The 16123-nt window shown below is 38.5% G+C and overlaps 1 protein-coding gene across 3 annotated transcripts in view; it reads left to right on the forward strand.

Moving 5' to 3' along the window:
* Positions 1 to 16123, forward strand: part of pex5la (peroxisomal biogenesis factor 5-like a) — a 46510-nt gene that overhangs the window by 19404 nt on the left and 10983 nt on the right. Inside the window, exons 2-8 of one of the 3 annotated variants that reach the window (XM_049721650.2) lie at positions 2178 to 2282; positions 7119 to 7230; positions 10152 to 10349; positions 10688 to 10811; positions 11431 to 11524; positions 11743 to 11772; positions 13124 to 13219. In XM_049721650.2, the coding sequence (XP_049577607.1) occupies positions 2178 to 2282; positions 7119 to 7230; positions 10152 to 10349; positions 10688 to 10811; positions 11431 to 11524; positions 11743 to 11772; positions 13124 to 13219 (759 nt within the window). The remainder of the gene's footprint in view (positions 1 to 2177; positions 2283 to 7118; positions 7231 to 10151; positions 10350 to 10687; positions 10812 to 11430; positions 11525 to 11742; positions 11773 to 13123; positions 13220 to 16123) is intronic. The other 2 variants (XM_049721659.2, XM_049721669.2) reach the window with 2 other exon arrangements.

Here is a 16123-nt window from a genome sequence, read left to right on the forward strand (position 1 = left end):
TTATAATCCAGTGCGCCTTATATATGGACAAAGTTTTAAAATGGGCCATTCATTGAAGGTGCGCCTTATAATCCGGTGCGCCTTATAGTGCGGAAAATGCGGTACATTAAATTGTGTGAGAACTGCAATCAAGTAAAATCCAATGAAATAAAGAGACGAGATCGTTAGCAACACTTTCATAGAATAAATTAGACATTTACAAGTTGTAAATGTCATTGGTTTTGATAGCCTTGCTGGCTCTAACAACCCACCACTGATGCATAAAAAATGACTTTAGAATGAGGGGGAAAAAATGATTTCCCAACATCAGTGTGTACATGTAAATTGAAAATATAACTAAAGTTGTTAGTTACCAAATGTTTTCCTTAGGCTTCATCTGATGCCAGGATAATGCAGTGTGCCTCTTTTTTGATGCCTCTCCCTGTACTCCTGTTCGAACTTTGACCCCTTGCCTCCTGCAGTCTCCCTTGGCTTCAAAGAGTGAGGTCACAGACAGTGGAGGGCACAGATGGGGCATTGATCGCAGGGATGTGGATGCAAAAATACATAAATGCTGCATCTGCACAGCCAGCAAACAACTGCAGCTGTGCCCGAGTGAGGCTCGCAGAGCTTGCATGAATAAATCAGGAAGGTTCATCGTCTGTGCAGCAAGCAGATAGACAAGCTACACACATATTTAACAGTCAATGAGATACCGCATTGGATTTAAGGAGACTAACTGCACAACATTTTATGTTGTAGTTTGTGCAAACATCAAACTTATTTATGCCTATCTGTAACCTTAAAAGTGTGAAACCAAAAACTTGTTTAATATTACTGCAAGCCACTATGACATTATGCACTTTACACTTAAACGTGGGAGAATTAAAAAAAAGTTCTCAAATGATGATTTGATTAAAAATTTCTGCACATGAAAGTTTAATAAAAATTGTACCTAAATAAATATTTGAAAACAAACAAAGTTGCAAGTTAAATACAACTGAATTTCACAAATTTAGTAAACGCAGTTGCCTCCATCTGTTATTACGTTTTAAAGGGAGGGAAGTAAGAAAGTAATACACCAGGGACAAAGATTTCAGCCCTTCGTGATGAAGGCTGGACTAATCCCTTCTCACTGGATAAGCTTGCATCCTTCATGGGGACAACTCAGGTTATTGTTAAGGTCACAAAAACAGCACAACAGCGAACGGCATTGGACTCATGGAAGAATGGCACAAATACATAGTATCTCACAAGTCAAACTCGGGCTCTAAAGTTGTTTTTTTTTTTTTAGGATGATCCCACTAGGGCTTTCTGCTTAAAGTCACTTCAAAAAAGGGCTTTGTCCCTGTTTGGTGATCAAATTTAATGGCCTGCAGAAGTTTGTAGCTCCAGTGAACATCTGTGAGTCTAACTGCGACCGCGCCAATAGAGGCAGCTTCTTGCTGTGGGCAAATTCAATGTCAAGGAGTACCCGAGGTACTGTGATTAAAAAGTTCAGGTGGAAATTGTGGTATATAAGCAGCCAAAATCAATTTCACGACTTACACTTGAAACTTCTACAGTTATGCAAGGTGGCCTTGGCAGCTATCACATTTGCTCCTTTCTAAATAGGTTGTTGTGAAGCCGGGGCATTGATAATGCTCCCATAAGAATGGCGATTTGTTACTTTACTGATTAGCGGAACATATTGTTTGTTGAGCCAATATTTAGTGTCGGAAAATTTGAGTTTATCCAACATAATATAAGTCCTAAGTGAGCAATCCAAAGGAGCCGTCTGCTCTTTACTGCACTGCTTTCTTTTGGTATGAAGCGTCACTGGCTGATGTGTAAACATGGAGGCTTATTATCATATGGAGTGCTTGCCAACATCACACACACACACCCCAAAGCCATGCAGTGTCATCTGTCAATACAAAATCAGTTATCGCCATGTGATACGTTGCCATCATAGTGGTGTTAAGTACTGGTGTGGATAATCACGCTTATCACAGTCTCAAGTCAACACATTGTGCAGCGACTTTTCATCGTCATAGTCTTGTGGATGTCTCGTTCCTGTGGAGCGTCTCACGCGCTCTGGTATTTCCATCATCATAAGATAAAGTCTTATATGTAAGATGCCCCGGATGAGGGCGATGCATTGAGTTGTCAAACCTGAACTGTCCTGACACAAGTCATTGTTGATTTCACTGTTGTAGGGCAAAGACTCTAGGGCTGCAGATAAGACTGTTGCCATGGTCCTGAAGGAGATACCAAGTAAGGCGTCTTCAGAAGGCAAGCCCCTCCTCACGGTGACTACCAAGGTGGGCAGAACCATTTCAGAACATGCGCTCTGAGTGAATTGTACTCCTGTGTTGGTTGTACGGATGCAAAAAAAAAAAAATGATTGTTGTGATTTAGATGCTGGTGCTGAGGATCTCTACTTAATAATTTTAAGGTTAAATTCTTGTATTCTCCTCCATGTAGAAGGTTGAATGACTTCTGGTCTGTTGTAGTCATCGTTAAGGTGATGATAATCACGTGGACTTAGATTAATTGATGACGTCATGAATATTTTTAGCTCATTCCGGGTGCCTTCTCATGCAAAATTGCTGACTCATCGATTACTCATATTTTTCTATGAAAACTGAACAGTAAACATGGTTTTGGAAAATATGCAAATAAGCCGCATCACTGGTTTTTATTCTGAAGTCTCCGGTACTAAATTTAGGCATCTCGAACAAAAAAATGCTGCAGTCCTTTATGTCAATATCTTCTTAGCCTGTTTCCAGGAGGGATTACCAACGGGGTCAAGATGCATTTCATCTCGCTAATCAAGTCTGATAAACCTCCTCATTAACTTTTAACATCTCATGAGAAGTGCATCAAAAAGTCTTCGCGAACACACACACACACATACACCTGTACTGACGGGGCTCATTGTATCCTGCTGCTTCTCTCCCTGATTGTTTAAAAAAAAAAAAAGTTTGCACGCTGCTTCATGTCATCTTGTATTTCTGTCTGATTCAATAACCTGATTTATAGTCAATTGATTTCCTAATGTAATTTTTCATTGATCAGCTGTCACAACCAAGATAATGATGCTACTCAAGAGAAAAAGATTAACATATGGCTCTGCATTGTTGCTGAAGGATGCATAAATCTCATTCGATTGCTTTGGGTGTCACCACTGAAGCCTAAAATGTTTACATGCCAGCAGTTGGTATGCTACCAAATGGGAAATAAATTATTATTCAGGTCTAATGAGAATTGATAAAAATGCAAAAAGTTATAACATATTGCAAAATACTTTGACAACATAAGTATGTTAAAGTGTAAATGTCCCAAGTGATTGTTTTGTTTGAATGGTTTGAATTGGTTGAAAAATATGGAAAAGTAAATTATTCTTAAATGACAATTTGTGCAAAACCTTTCAAACCAAATATGTCTCTTTTTATATACAATGCAGTATACCGCCTTTGCTTAGTTTCCCATTCATGCTGAATGAAGCAGTTGTTTCAAGACAGTATTGTGTGTCAGAGAGCAGTTGGTTAATAATTTAAACTTGAACCAAGGCTAGCACGAAAAAACAATTACGTTGTTTGTATTTCTTCTTGGCTTGGCGGTGCAATTTTTTTTTAAAGGTCTTTAAAACGCACACACCACAGACACACACCAATACACAATAGGAATGCATGCGAGATCCACTAAATATTTTTTTCTTACAAATGTCTGAAAAAATAATGATGACGTTCCAATGTTTCATTTTGAAAGGGCATCGTGTCCTGGTGTGATGTCACTTAACAAATGACAGAAGCTAAGTGACAGGCTAAGGCTCCTCGCGCCACATGTCAGGTCAAGTCAAGTCTATTTGAAAAGCGCATTACTGTGTAGATCTCGCTGGATTTTACTGAGTCAGGGGTGAGATCCTCGGACACAACCTCCCAGAAAGCCTTTGCTTGTATTTGAGAAAAAACACGTCATTAAATTTGGCGGCAAGGTTACATAAACTGTCTCACATGAAATGTTACATTACAACCATTATATGGCTTTACAGGTCACAAAAACATTAATATACCACTCAAACATTTGATCACAAGTGACAAGCATCGATTAGCTGAGAATCGTGATTAGCGAAGAAGCTAATCACGATTCTCCTCTCCTTAAATGGTGCACACAGATCCAAGCCTGCGGGAATTGCAACAAAATAAAAAGATATGTCAATACTATTTCATAATTAAAGCACTCCCTTATGTGAGGTACACAAACACATAAAAATGAAAAGAAGAAGGGGTAGAAGAATCGAATTGTTATGATACACGTCATTAAGAATCCTTAACATGGTCAAACTCTGCAACATTCAAGGCATTTTTTCCCCCGAAATGAATTCCTCCAAGAGTTAAGGCTTTGGAGAATTGTTTGCACGATGTATATCAATAATATACGAACTAGGCCAACAGACATCTAAAAAGGTCACACCAGCAGGTATCCGGACCGCCAGCTGAGCTGTGTTACTACCGAGGCCTTTTCAGTCTCAAACAGATAATTCATTCCAAAGCTGGTTTAAAAAAAAAAAAAATATATGAAAAATGAATATAAAGTGAAAACTAAATCCCATTAAGTTGTATTAAGGCATAAAATGAATAATCAGGATTGGCTACAACCCACTGGAGTTTAAAGATGACCGATTTTAAGCCATTCTAAAGACTGAATTATTAAATACAAGCTAAAGATAAAACAACTGAATGAAACCGGCTGTAAAAGCCTCCAAGTTCCACCCAATAGCTTTACGTCTTTACTGAAGTTTCCTTTTATGTAACCTATTCCAAGCTCACCTTGAAGGATCTGACAAAGTTCATGCCATTCCCTTGACAGCAACATCTAAAAGGATCTCTTGAGTAAAGCCCGAGCGATTCAATTAGTAGAAGTTTGCCATTACATAATTTACTAGATCACTCCTTAAAGTTCTTGTCGACTAATTGCTTTGCATAGAGACACAAAGACATACACCATGAAAATGCAACAATAGTAAATACTAATCTCCATGTAGCGATAGTGGGGTGCTTACAACTTTTAATTGGTGTTTGTATGAAACTTGTGCACAAAAGAACTCCCCAGACTAATATGGACAAACTTCTCTCCTCATTTTCCAGATGTATAGCTAGAGGGAATGACCGGTACTATTTTTTTTTTTTTTCCCCAGACAGCCATGGAGACTGATAGGTCCTGCATCACATACTGTAGATAGAAACTGTAGCATCTGTCAACATCTCAATATTGTCCAAATCAAAACTGATGGTGAGAATGGAAATGTCTGCATGAGGCTCTTTTGCTGACCTTCAAACAGTCACAACACTGTAAACATCACTCTGACAGCAGGCAAACCGACATATACAAACGTATTTACATTACCAGGGGACAAAAAAGAAAGGGGTGGGGGAGCAAAAAAAATAAAATAATGGAGGGTCCAGCAAAAGTAGTTCTGTCATCACTGGCAACACACCTCATTTAGTTGTTTATTTACAACTGCTTATTTTACCTACTGCTACTGTCAAAGAGCTAACAACCAGCTCAGATTCACAGCGAGTTTAAATTAACCAGCATAAATAGACCACAGCTTGGGGAGCCATACCTCTGAGCAATTATTACCACACATAAAGACAATTAGAGTTCTACTGATGTTTTTTTCCCCCCCGCTCCATTTATTTTCTTTAACAAAAAAAGCTTCACTGGAAAAACTTGGCCTACCACATTAATACTACCCACTCATTATAATGTAGCCGTTGGATTATTCTTGCTACGATCACATTTAATTAAGCCTGATACGCTTTGGAATGACTCACTGTTTTCGTAAAAGGTCAATATTCAATTATTAATAGCCTAACCTGCAGTCACATTCAATTAAACATAGCCAAACAAACTTTTAGTCAGTCAATAAACATGGAGCACAACAACCCTTTGTTAATTGCATCACAATTTGCACATGAGACATCCCGCAAAATAAAAGTTTTGTTCTAACACAGCACAAAGTGAAATTACTTGTGCTGGCTTAGCAGGTTTGCAGCACAAAAAATAATCATATTGGAATTTTCCAAGCACCAAAAGCTCGCTCTTCAAATGTGCATAAAACTAATTGTCAAGATTCACAATATTAGGTGTCATGTAAAAACGGCCACCCATTTAATTAAAATTCCACATTCAAATGCAGCCCTGAGGGCATCAACACAGCAAATGTCAAATTTCCTTGCTGCCAAACACACAATGCTAGACACCAATGCTGCTTACCTTTCCTCCAGGACACAATTGTCTCTTAGCTTCCAAATTATGAGGCGCCGATTCAGCCTTGGAGCGTCCAAAGCATTGGAACGATTCTACAAGACTGGTGGGAAAAAAAATGATTTGCATTTATATGGTTTAGGAAGAGAGAGGAGCAATGTTGGGTTCTTGTTTGGGGCACATCCAGCGGCTCTGATAAAGCCAAGCTCGTTTGGCTCTTAGGGGCAACTAGTGTGTGCATAATACGTGTCGTTAAAAGCTGATTGGAGATTGGCGAATGTTGACTTTTACAACACAAAAAATATCCAGAGACTGTTATTTATATTTTTGTGAATTTCAGGAGTGAAGATTTACATTTGAACCTCAGTTTCTCTCTAACTTTTTTCATTTAAGAGTGATTAGATTAATTTCCCTTCCATGTTGCTTTTAGAGTAATTGCTAAAATCTCCTCTTGACATTTTCTTCTACTTAATTCTTGTACTGCTGCTTCTTCCTCTTTGTTGCTTTGTTTTTATACAACAAACAGATTTGAGGTCAAACAGTAGTGAACTGTGATTAAAGGTTTTCATTACTTTTCTTGCAACAATGTAACGATATTAAACTCTTGTATTATTCAACAGATTTTTTCCTAAAGGCAAGATTCTGTTTGTGGTAAACTACTCATTCATCAGAATCAATAAAAATAATTTCAACCTGAATAAATTAATATGAGTGCAAAAATGGCTTCGAATAAAATATTAATATTGTATTAGCTTTGAATACCAGTTCCTGTAAAAAAAATTCAAAGAAATGTTCCAGAACAATTTACGATGAAATATTAAATTACTTTCCGCTTCTCGTCACAGCAGTTGATTCTTTAGCCTGTTTTTGTTTTGTCCTTCCAGTTGGTGAGTGAGCAACAAGAAAGTCGCCCGCTACTGAGTCCATCCATTGACGATTTTCTCTGCGAGACCAAGTGTGATGGGCTTTCTCGCCCAGTTACTTCCAACACAGCAGGTACAACACACAACATTCATTTTTATTTATTTTTTGGAAAAAATAATAATAAAACAACACTTATCAGGGGTGTCCAAATGAAATTAACCAACTATTTAAATGTGTCATGCACAAAATATAATTTTTTAAAAAGCAGCAACGTGATGTAGCTCCTGTCAGGAATACTTTTTTTTTTCTAATATCAATAGTGCACATAGAATGGACAGTAGATTGTAAAGTATTTTTTCATGGATTTAAAAAGATCTTGGGCACCAAACTGTTTTCTATCCTATTATGCAAAACTGGCATCCTCCCACAGTTTTGATATGTGCCAGTGGATTGGATTTAGGTGTGATCCTTTGTCAACCTGTCACACAAAGTGATGGACTGAAGAAGCAGTGAATAATGCTGAGCAGGAGTAAGCAAGCGAAGAAAAGCAATGCAGAATTTTAATTACAAGCTCAGATATATGTATGCAAATCCACAAGCGGATCTCTTGCGTGTTTCTTTTTTTCCTTTTATAGGTGCTGGAGAAATTTCAAGTTTAGCTTCATGGGTCACTGATTACGTAGTGGTTCATGAAGCTGACTGTCATGCATCGTTCAAGTTAGTGTCTGCGCTCGATCCAGATTGCAGTCAGCTCTTTGCTCAGTCAGCCGCACAAAAATTGGCTTCATCTTAACTGCAAGCATGAGCAAGAGATAGATGGATGGACAGTCATCTTGTCCTGGGAGGAGCCAATGTCATATAAACAAAGCTCCTGAATGCTGTGCATGTCTGTTTCCTTAAAGTGATTTATTCAAGAGAAGCTTCTCATCATCCTTTATCCTCTCTCCATGATACTCACCCTCATATATTCTGTCCTCTTGTCAGCACTTTCCTGCTTCAGATGTCATGCGTATGTGGTATTAGCGTAAGAGCAGACCATAATTCAATAAAACTAAATTCATTATGTCAAGACTTGTATTGCTGTTTGACAAAAAAAATAGTTGTCATCGTTCTCTATTGGATTTAGTTCAGTTCATTTCTGGGTAGTCAGGAGGTCTGTGCATACTTTTGTCTAGGCTTGGGGTGGAAATTCAAAGCAGGGATGCCCAGACACATTTGCATGCCTGAAACCTTGCAGCTCAGAGCTTATGAAAGTCTGTCTCTCATAATACAAGCAAGAAAAAATTTAAATAAAAGAGCAAATTTATGCTGGTCTAATTAAACCAGCTGCCATATTTTCCCAAAAAATTCCACGGGGGGAAAAAAGGAAATAAAGAAACCCAATTTTTGTAAATCAACTTTTTAAAATCAATAAATATGTAGTCATACTAACACATAACACATTTTATTTTATGTACCGTATTTTCCGGACTATAAGGCACACCAGACTATAAGGCACACCTTCAATGAATGGCCCATTCAAAAACTTTGTCCTTATATAAGGCGCGCCGGACTATAAGACGCACCATTAATGCATCATGTCAGATTTTTAATTCAAATCAAATCATTCTCCATTTTATCTTTTTTATTTCAACTTCAAACGCAACAAATTACTTTATAATCACAAAATAATGATCCATAGTCTTTTTGATTCATGATTCATAGTCTTCAGCGGGCCACATATGATTGATTTCATGACACAATGTTTCGGGCCAGCTTAAATTTAGGAATTTGGTCTTTATATAAAGCGCACTGTCGGCTTTTGAGAAAATTTTAGGTTTTTAGGTGCGCCTTATAGTCCGGAACATATGGTATTATGTTAACCACAAAACATCCTTCCAAGCAGCTTAAAAAAATCCCATGTATAGATAAAACCTCACAATCTGAGCAATTGTCTTGCCAGTCTTATGAATGTAAACTCAACCATGTCAAAACATTTTGAATGCCTTTTTGTTTCTTTTTGATACTAAAACCTCTTCAGGAAAGCTCTTTCCTTGAGTGCACCCTACCCTCCCATATTTGTAATTGCGCTTGTCATCTAAATAGCACAAGTCACGGGCGACAAGCTCTGATTACGCTTAGATTTCAGTCAACAAACGCTCTCAGCTGGTTATCATGAAACAGCAGTACGCCAATTATCTCGTCATTTTTCTACAGCTTTGAGCTCTTCTTACATGGGGCAAAGAATCACAGAGTGGCTCACGATTTTGACTGAGGTTCTACAAATGTGAGTTTTAATAGCTACCACCCAGTGTATAGAAAAATTAGCGGCAATCAGGAGAAACCATTAAGAGTGTATGTGAATGGCACTGATGAAACAAAACAGTAGGATATAGCTATTCAGAAAATTGTAAAAGAAATTAAAAACTACCACTGTGTGATTTTTACGTCTTTTTATCTCGGGTATTGGCGATTATTTTTTATTAAACTGTAACGTGTCTAATTGTGTTAGAAAAGGTTGCAGTAAATTTAAAATAGAAAGAAGACAAGACAAGGAATCACACACTGATGTTGTTGGCCTTCTATCCTGAAGTCATAAAATGCATCATAAAAGTCCATTAAGTAGAAAGATGCTCCTCTTTATTGGCTTCACATATGTATTTGGATTTTTTTTTTTTAAAAAGGCCCATATATTAGATACTGAATCACCCACATTTTTTTCAGACCAACATAGTCTTTCATCTGAAAGAAATTTTTCAAATGAGAAATATTATTAACAAAAAAAAAGGAATTTAATGGGTGAGAGAATTTGTTTTTACTAAAAGGTTTCCTCAACTGACATTAAAATGTGTCTGTTGATAATAAGATACATTACTATGATTTATTTTGCAACTGTTTTAATGGCCAATTTACTTGCTATCATGGGAAAATATGAAATTAAAATTACTTTTTTTTTTTTTATCCCATCTGGGCATCACACTCCAATTGAAGCCAGGTTTTGAAATGATAAAACTGCCAAACAAATTTAGATTTACACAGCGTGAAAGCTCCAATAAAAAGTGCTGTCTTGGCAGTTCTCTCGTCAACATTGGACCTACTGGATCTCAGCGAGCCAAGCGAGCAGAGAAACAACAAAGACAAGAAGAGTCCTCGTGCATCCCGTAGCGACAAGCAAAAAAGCCCGCACAGGAAAAAAAACGCAGAGACAGAGCTGATCCAGGTGGAGCTGGAACAGAGCATGCGGACAACAGAGAGAGCATCACTGGACTCTGGTATGGACACTGTGCAAATATTATGAAGAAACTGTCAAAACACTTTCAGCGGAATGGAATGTTCATTGGGAACTAATTAGGCTGTATGTTAAACAGCAGTGAAGTGAATAATTCATGGCAGCAAGTATTTCCCTGATGTTTCAAAAAAAGAAAATATGTCTGAACTGCCAATAGATGTTATTTTTAGAGCACTCTCAGTACTAATTGTCAGTTTTTCCACTTTGTTTAACCTTTCAGACCCTTAGTAGTTTGAGAGTCCAAAAATACATTATTTCAAACAACAACTTTATTTTAGACACCTCCTATGCCAATTCGTTAACTCTTATCTTTGAGTGCAGCTATCATTGGTTCACCGTTGGATAAATGGGAAGAGTTGAACCCCAACCCTGAGAGAAACGGTAACAGGAAGTGGAAATTGGAGAGACGGCGTTCATCAAAAAACTCTTCAAATGAATTTCTATGGTAAGCACTGTCCTGCACAGATACATACCACGTCATGTGTCAAAATAGTGTAGGCAGTGTTCAGAATTCTTAGGCAAGTCGGAGTCTGTCTCCCTTTTCTGTGGTGTTCCACAGGGGTCAATTTAAGGGCCCATCTTCTTTGCGCTTCACATGCTCCTTTTCAGAGATGACATCAGCAAATCATACCACTTGCAAGCAGTAGACCTCAGAATTAATTCCTCAGGTTGCCATCAATTTAGGGTCATTTTCAAAAAATATGCACCACATCTTAAGAAATCTTGGGCTCATATTGGATCAGGCCTTGCCATGGTTAATACATTCTTTTACTGTTCCAGACTTGCTCTTCAGCTGTCTCAACAAAATTTCATTAGACTGTCTTCAATTTGTTCAGGACTTTGCTGCATATCCCTTCCGTTCTGTTGTCCTTGAACAGGCGCCCTTTTCATTTTAGGACTCAGTCTAAAAAATTGTCACTTAAATGTGGATCTGTTGTCTTTTTATATGCGTATTATATACTATTGTATATGTTTATATTTCTTTAGAATCAGTGTTGTACAGATTTAGTATAATGTCCAATAAAAACTTGGATTGTTAGTGCTAATTTCCGTCACTTTTCCAGGTCCATTGACTCTAAAACCCAATTAGAGCCTTTGAATAAAAACTGCGTGGAAGCAAACACCAAAGCAGAACCCGAGTCTGCCCTTGCATCTCAAGTAAGTGCTCGGTCTGTGTGATTACAAATTGGGAGTAATCATCTTTATTGTATACACTCTCTGCATTTGATGTCGATATCATTTAAAAGTAATACAGAAAATATTACATTAACATACATTATACCCTGGAACAAACCACTATTGCATGTTAACCCTTCAAGTTGTGTGTGATTGTTTTGCCGTCATTTGTCCTAACACCTACAATTCTTCCATTTCAGCTCAACAGGCAGTATATTAGTGGAAGACATGTAAGCCTCCCTATGCATCCTTTCATTTCATATGGAAAGACTAAAACATTTGCACCGCCAAAACAGCATCGCACCATGTCATGAAATTTGACTTCCAAAATGAGTGGCTTGACTTGAAGCTGACAGGTGGTGCTTTTGGTCTTTGGTAGTGCTACATGGTCCAAATGTGAAGCGCTTTCTTGCTGGCTGGATGTCTACAGGTCTGCGTTGGGGTCTTATTTCTGATGCCATTATTGGATTAATCGCCTATGAATTATTGAGCCGTCTTACTCTGAGCGCATTAGTGTTGATCTCACTGAGCTAGCTAAACATATTTCACCTTTTCACTACCCCTATTAATAATTGATTTAGTAGTAAAGATAGGATGGATGGAAGTTATTCACAGACAAACATTCCAAATATTTGGGCTCAAAAGTTGCACAGTTCACAGACAGGAGCAGTCTCCTGCTATTTTGTAGGTATCCAAAATACTCGTGCAAAAACTGAAGATTTGTTTTGTGTGTAGTTTGCAAAACCAGTCTATGGAAAAATCAACCCCTGGAATAATCAAGTGTTTTCCAGGATGATGAAGAGTCATTTCATCCATAAATGAGTTGCCCTCGATATGGGCACAAATGTGTTTATAGGTTTTTGGGGAGAATTTTCCTTGACTAAGTGAACGTATTGTACATATATGAGTTTCATAAAGAAGCATAAAAGAAAAAAGGCAATTTTAAGTCTACTTTTATCCATCCATCCATCAATACTGAGATTATGCTACCCATTCAAGGGGACATCACTCACTCCACATGGGCCCGTTAGTTCTTCAGTGTCTGGAATAGATTTGATGACCTAACGTTTTATTCTGTTGAGTCTATATAGTCATTGCAATAAATCACACTCCTTATTGTGAAATCGTTTAACCTACCCTGGACTAATGTATAGATATAACTGAAGTTTTGCTGACCGGGTCTGTGTTAAATTTAGTTACAGGATGTTTGAAGTTACACCTGTGCGGCCGTCAGCATATTGTGAGGTGTTGGATTGCATGTGCAGGTGCACAAAAGTGGACGGCGGGGCGGGTTGGGGTTGAACCCCAGAAAGGTTGGCTGAGTATAGCATGGCGAGGGTTGGGCTGAGATGCTGACACGAGTGATTGAGCTAAAGCATGTCAGAAGCTTTGTTGAGGAGGAGATATTCACTCGTCCCTGAGAAAGCAGAGAAGGCTGACCCCTGCACACTCTCCCTGCCTGTCTCCCTCTGGCTGATTGTGTGTGTGTGCATAATGGGCTGTATGTGGATGATTAATGAACTGCGTTTCTGCATATACGTATATCCTGTCCAATGAATTGTGCATTTGTGTGCGTGACAGGCTCGTCTAACCAAGGATCAGCGGTGGGGCAGCGCCCTCCTTTCCAGACATCAGTCTCTAGAAGAAGAGTTTGAGCGAGCCAAGGCTGCTGTGGAGGTAGGCAGATTGTCGCTCAGCCTTGGGGGAGGTACAGAAAGTACTTCTATGTCTAATGGAGTCACATGGCTAAATCCAAACATGCTATCAAGGTATGTAAAAGATGTGGGAGGAAGCCAGAGTAATACCACGCAAGCATGGTAAGATGTCCGGAATGGACAATCGAACCCAAACCTCAGAACTGTGAGGCAGATGTACAAACCACTTCCCAAAACATAAATCAATTCACATCAAATCTGCTCATGTCACTTATGTGTGCACATTGAGTTTGACTTTGCCATTTTTCAAGGTCATGTCAGCCTGAGTCGTACAAATTCTTTTCAGGATTTTTCTAATTCCTTCTGGAACTAGAACATGTAGTCTTTCTTGAACCAAAGACTACATGTTGTTTTATACTTTGCTGATGAATAATAGAGCAAGGACAGCAAAAATGGTCAGAAAGTGTGAGGAGCAGTAGAAGAGCACCGCATGCGCCCACTTGGGGGGTTCCATCCTAAAATTAGCCCTGATGTCACAGGTTGTGTAAGCCGTAAGCCCTCAAAATATTTGTCTTGGGATCAGCTGCAGGGCAGGTTAGCGAAGAGATTTGGAGATAGATGTGCTTTAGAGCACGACTCATCGATCAGTAACATAACCTCCCGGCTTGGAATGAGCGCAGTCTTCCATTGAGGATGAATTTTCATGCCAGTGGTCAGCCATTTGAGGTTCATATTTCATCAATATCCACAATCAGATCATCTCAGTTGCTGTATATACACAATAGGGACACAACTAGCGTAACACCAAGAGGATGTCAATCCAGCATGTAGGCTTTCTGCTATTCCATTTGATAAGGTAGACAAAAAAAGTAGAACCCTCAGAGGGAGTCGACGTGAAAGCGGCCCAAATTTCATCCATTTTGCTAAATTGCCACTGATGATAGTAAATGTAGCCTTTTACGGCTTTACAGATAAGAGGATGAAATGAGGAATGGAAAAACGGCTTTAAAGGAATATGATGAAACATTTTCTCGGTGGGTTTGTGACTCTTCATGTGACATTAGGACAGTTTCAATTACTTTGGCCATATGGTATTGTTATGCTTCGCTTGGATAATGCAGAATAAATTGGGACTTGTTTTGGTTGTGATGAATAAGAAATAGGACTCCCTGAGTGGAAATAAAACATAGACTCGGTTTTCTGCAGCATGGCATTTCCTTGATTAAAACAACAGCAGGATGTGCGCACTCTATTATTACCTATTATCTTCTGCGACATCAGCCCGATGCCTTCTTGTTTTTATCAGATGCTGAGTGAGTTGTTTGTTAGATTTTGCTCTCAATCCACATATAAATGGGGAGAAATAATGCAGTTACCCTCTTAACTGGCTTCTTTCAATTTAGGTTAAAACAGTTCAATGAGAGCAAAGTTTTGGTCAAAATGATTGGCAGCAATTTGGTGGTTAGCTTTTGTGCAAACAGACACTGGTGCGCTCTCAAATGTTAATGGCTTTACGCCCCCCTAAAAGGTTTTGGGAAATCTAATATATAATAAAAGTTCCTTCTATTCTGGTGGAATGACTCTTCGATTATTATCTCTGGATAACTAAAAGCAATTGGACTGCACCACCAATTACAGCCTGCAAGACAGTTAAATCTGTCTGAGAGATGGATGTGATATTCCTAATTTTTATTGCACAGCTGAAAATTTATCCTGCAGTAATTTGTAGGCTCATTTATAGTACAATTATGTGTCTAATTTTGAAAAAGTTCAACGAATTTTTCATTGTATTTTATTGTAATTATTTGCAATGGCTGCATCTCACTCCAATCAATGAATTCTAACTGTAAATCAAATTGAACATCAATCTTTGCTGACAAAGAGCCTGATGGAAGTTGCTGCCCTAGTAACTTGCCTTTTATTTAAGCCGACAGAACCAAAAAACTGCATGTGCTGAACTATGTGTTATCACAGACATTCACATCATGGGTAATTGCATTCTAGCAAAATACAAGCGGGGCACTATGTCCGATAAATGTGTGTTATTCCATTATCGGGTCGCCGGCTTTCTATTTTGGTCCGGCTGAGCAAGGACTGGCCGGGCAGAGCTGTCGGGGGGCTTGTTAGCATTGAAAGGCCAGGGCGGCCCGGCTCTGGAAACGCTGGGGGTGAGGTTTCTTGTGTCACTGATAAGTAATTAAACTTTCGGTGATGTAGGGTCAAGATGGCTCACCCCTTTCATTCCTTTTTTTTTTTTTCTAAAAGTATACTCGTCTAGCTTTTACAGCCTTTAATGTCTACTGCTCATATGTACACTATGCTTCTTATTTTATCTGGAATTCATAATCATCATTTACAACTATTCCCTCATGTGCAATCCTGAATGACTGCTTGTAAATTACCCTTGAGGCAAACATTTGTTTGGCTTTGCATAAGCTCTCTACACGTTGACATTGTCAGCATCGGTGTTGTCAACATGCATTTATGTCATGGCCCATTCATTTTTATATCAAACATGCATCCTGCTGTTCATTCCCACGTAACATTTGTATTCATAACAGCTCTCTTCAATACTACATGGGTTGTAAATTGCCTCGCCTTGTTTCACATAATTAAACTGGCAAGCACAGAATTATTTAATTTTTTAAAAATTGGGGGGAAAAACACTCCTCTCTGTGTAATATTTTAGAAGCATTTGTTGGAGTGTGGTGATGGATAATCTATACATCAGATGGCGTTTCTTTCTTAAGCAGAATTTGTGTAAACGAGAGGTGGTGGGTTTGATTCCCGGCCAGTGTCCAGATAACCTGGACATAGCCCATCCCAATTAGAAAATAGCTAGGTAGACTCAGGAAAGGGTAAAAACTGTTGGATCAAAATCTTGCTGAGTCAAATCCTTAACCCAATGCACTGGGTATAAATAACC

This window comes from Syngnathus scovelli, chromosome 10 (assembly GCF_024217435.2).
Source record: "Syngnathus scovelli strain Florida chromosome 10, RoL_Ssco_1.2, whole genome shotgun sequence".
Lineage (NCBI taxonomy): Eukaryota > Metazoa > Chordata > Actinopteri > Syngnathiformes > Syngnathidae > Syngnathus > Syngnathus scovelli.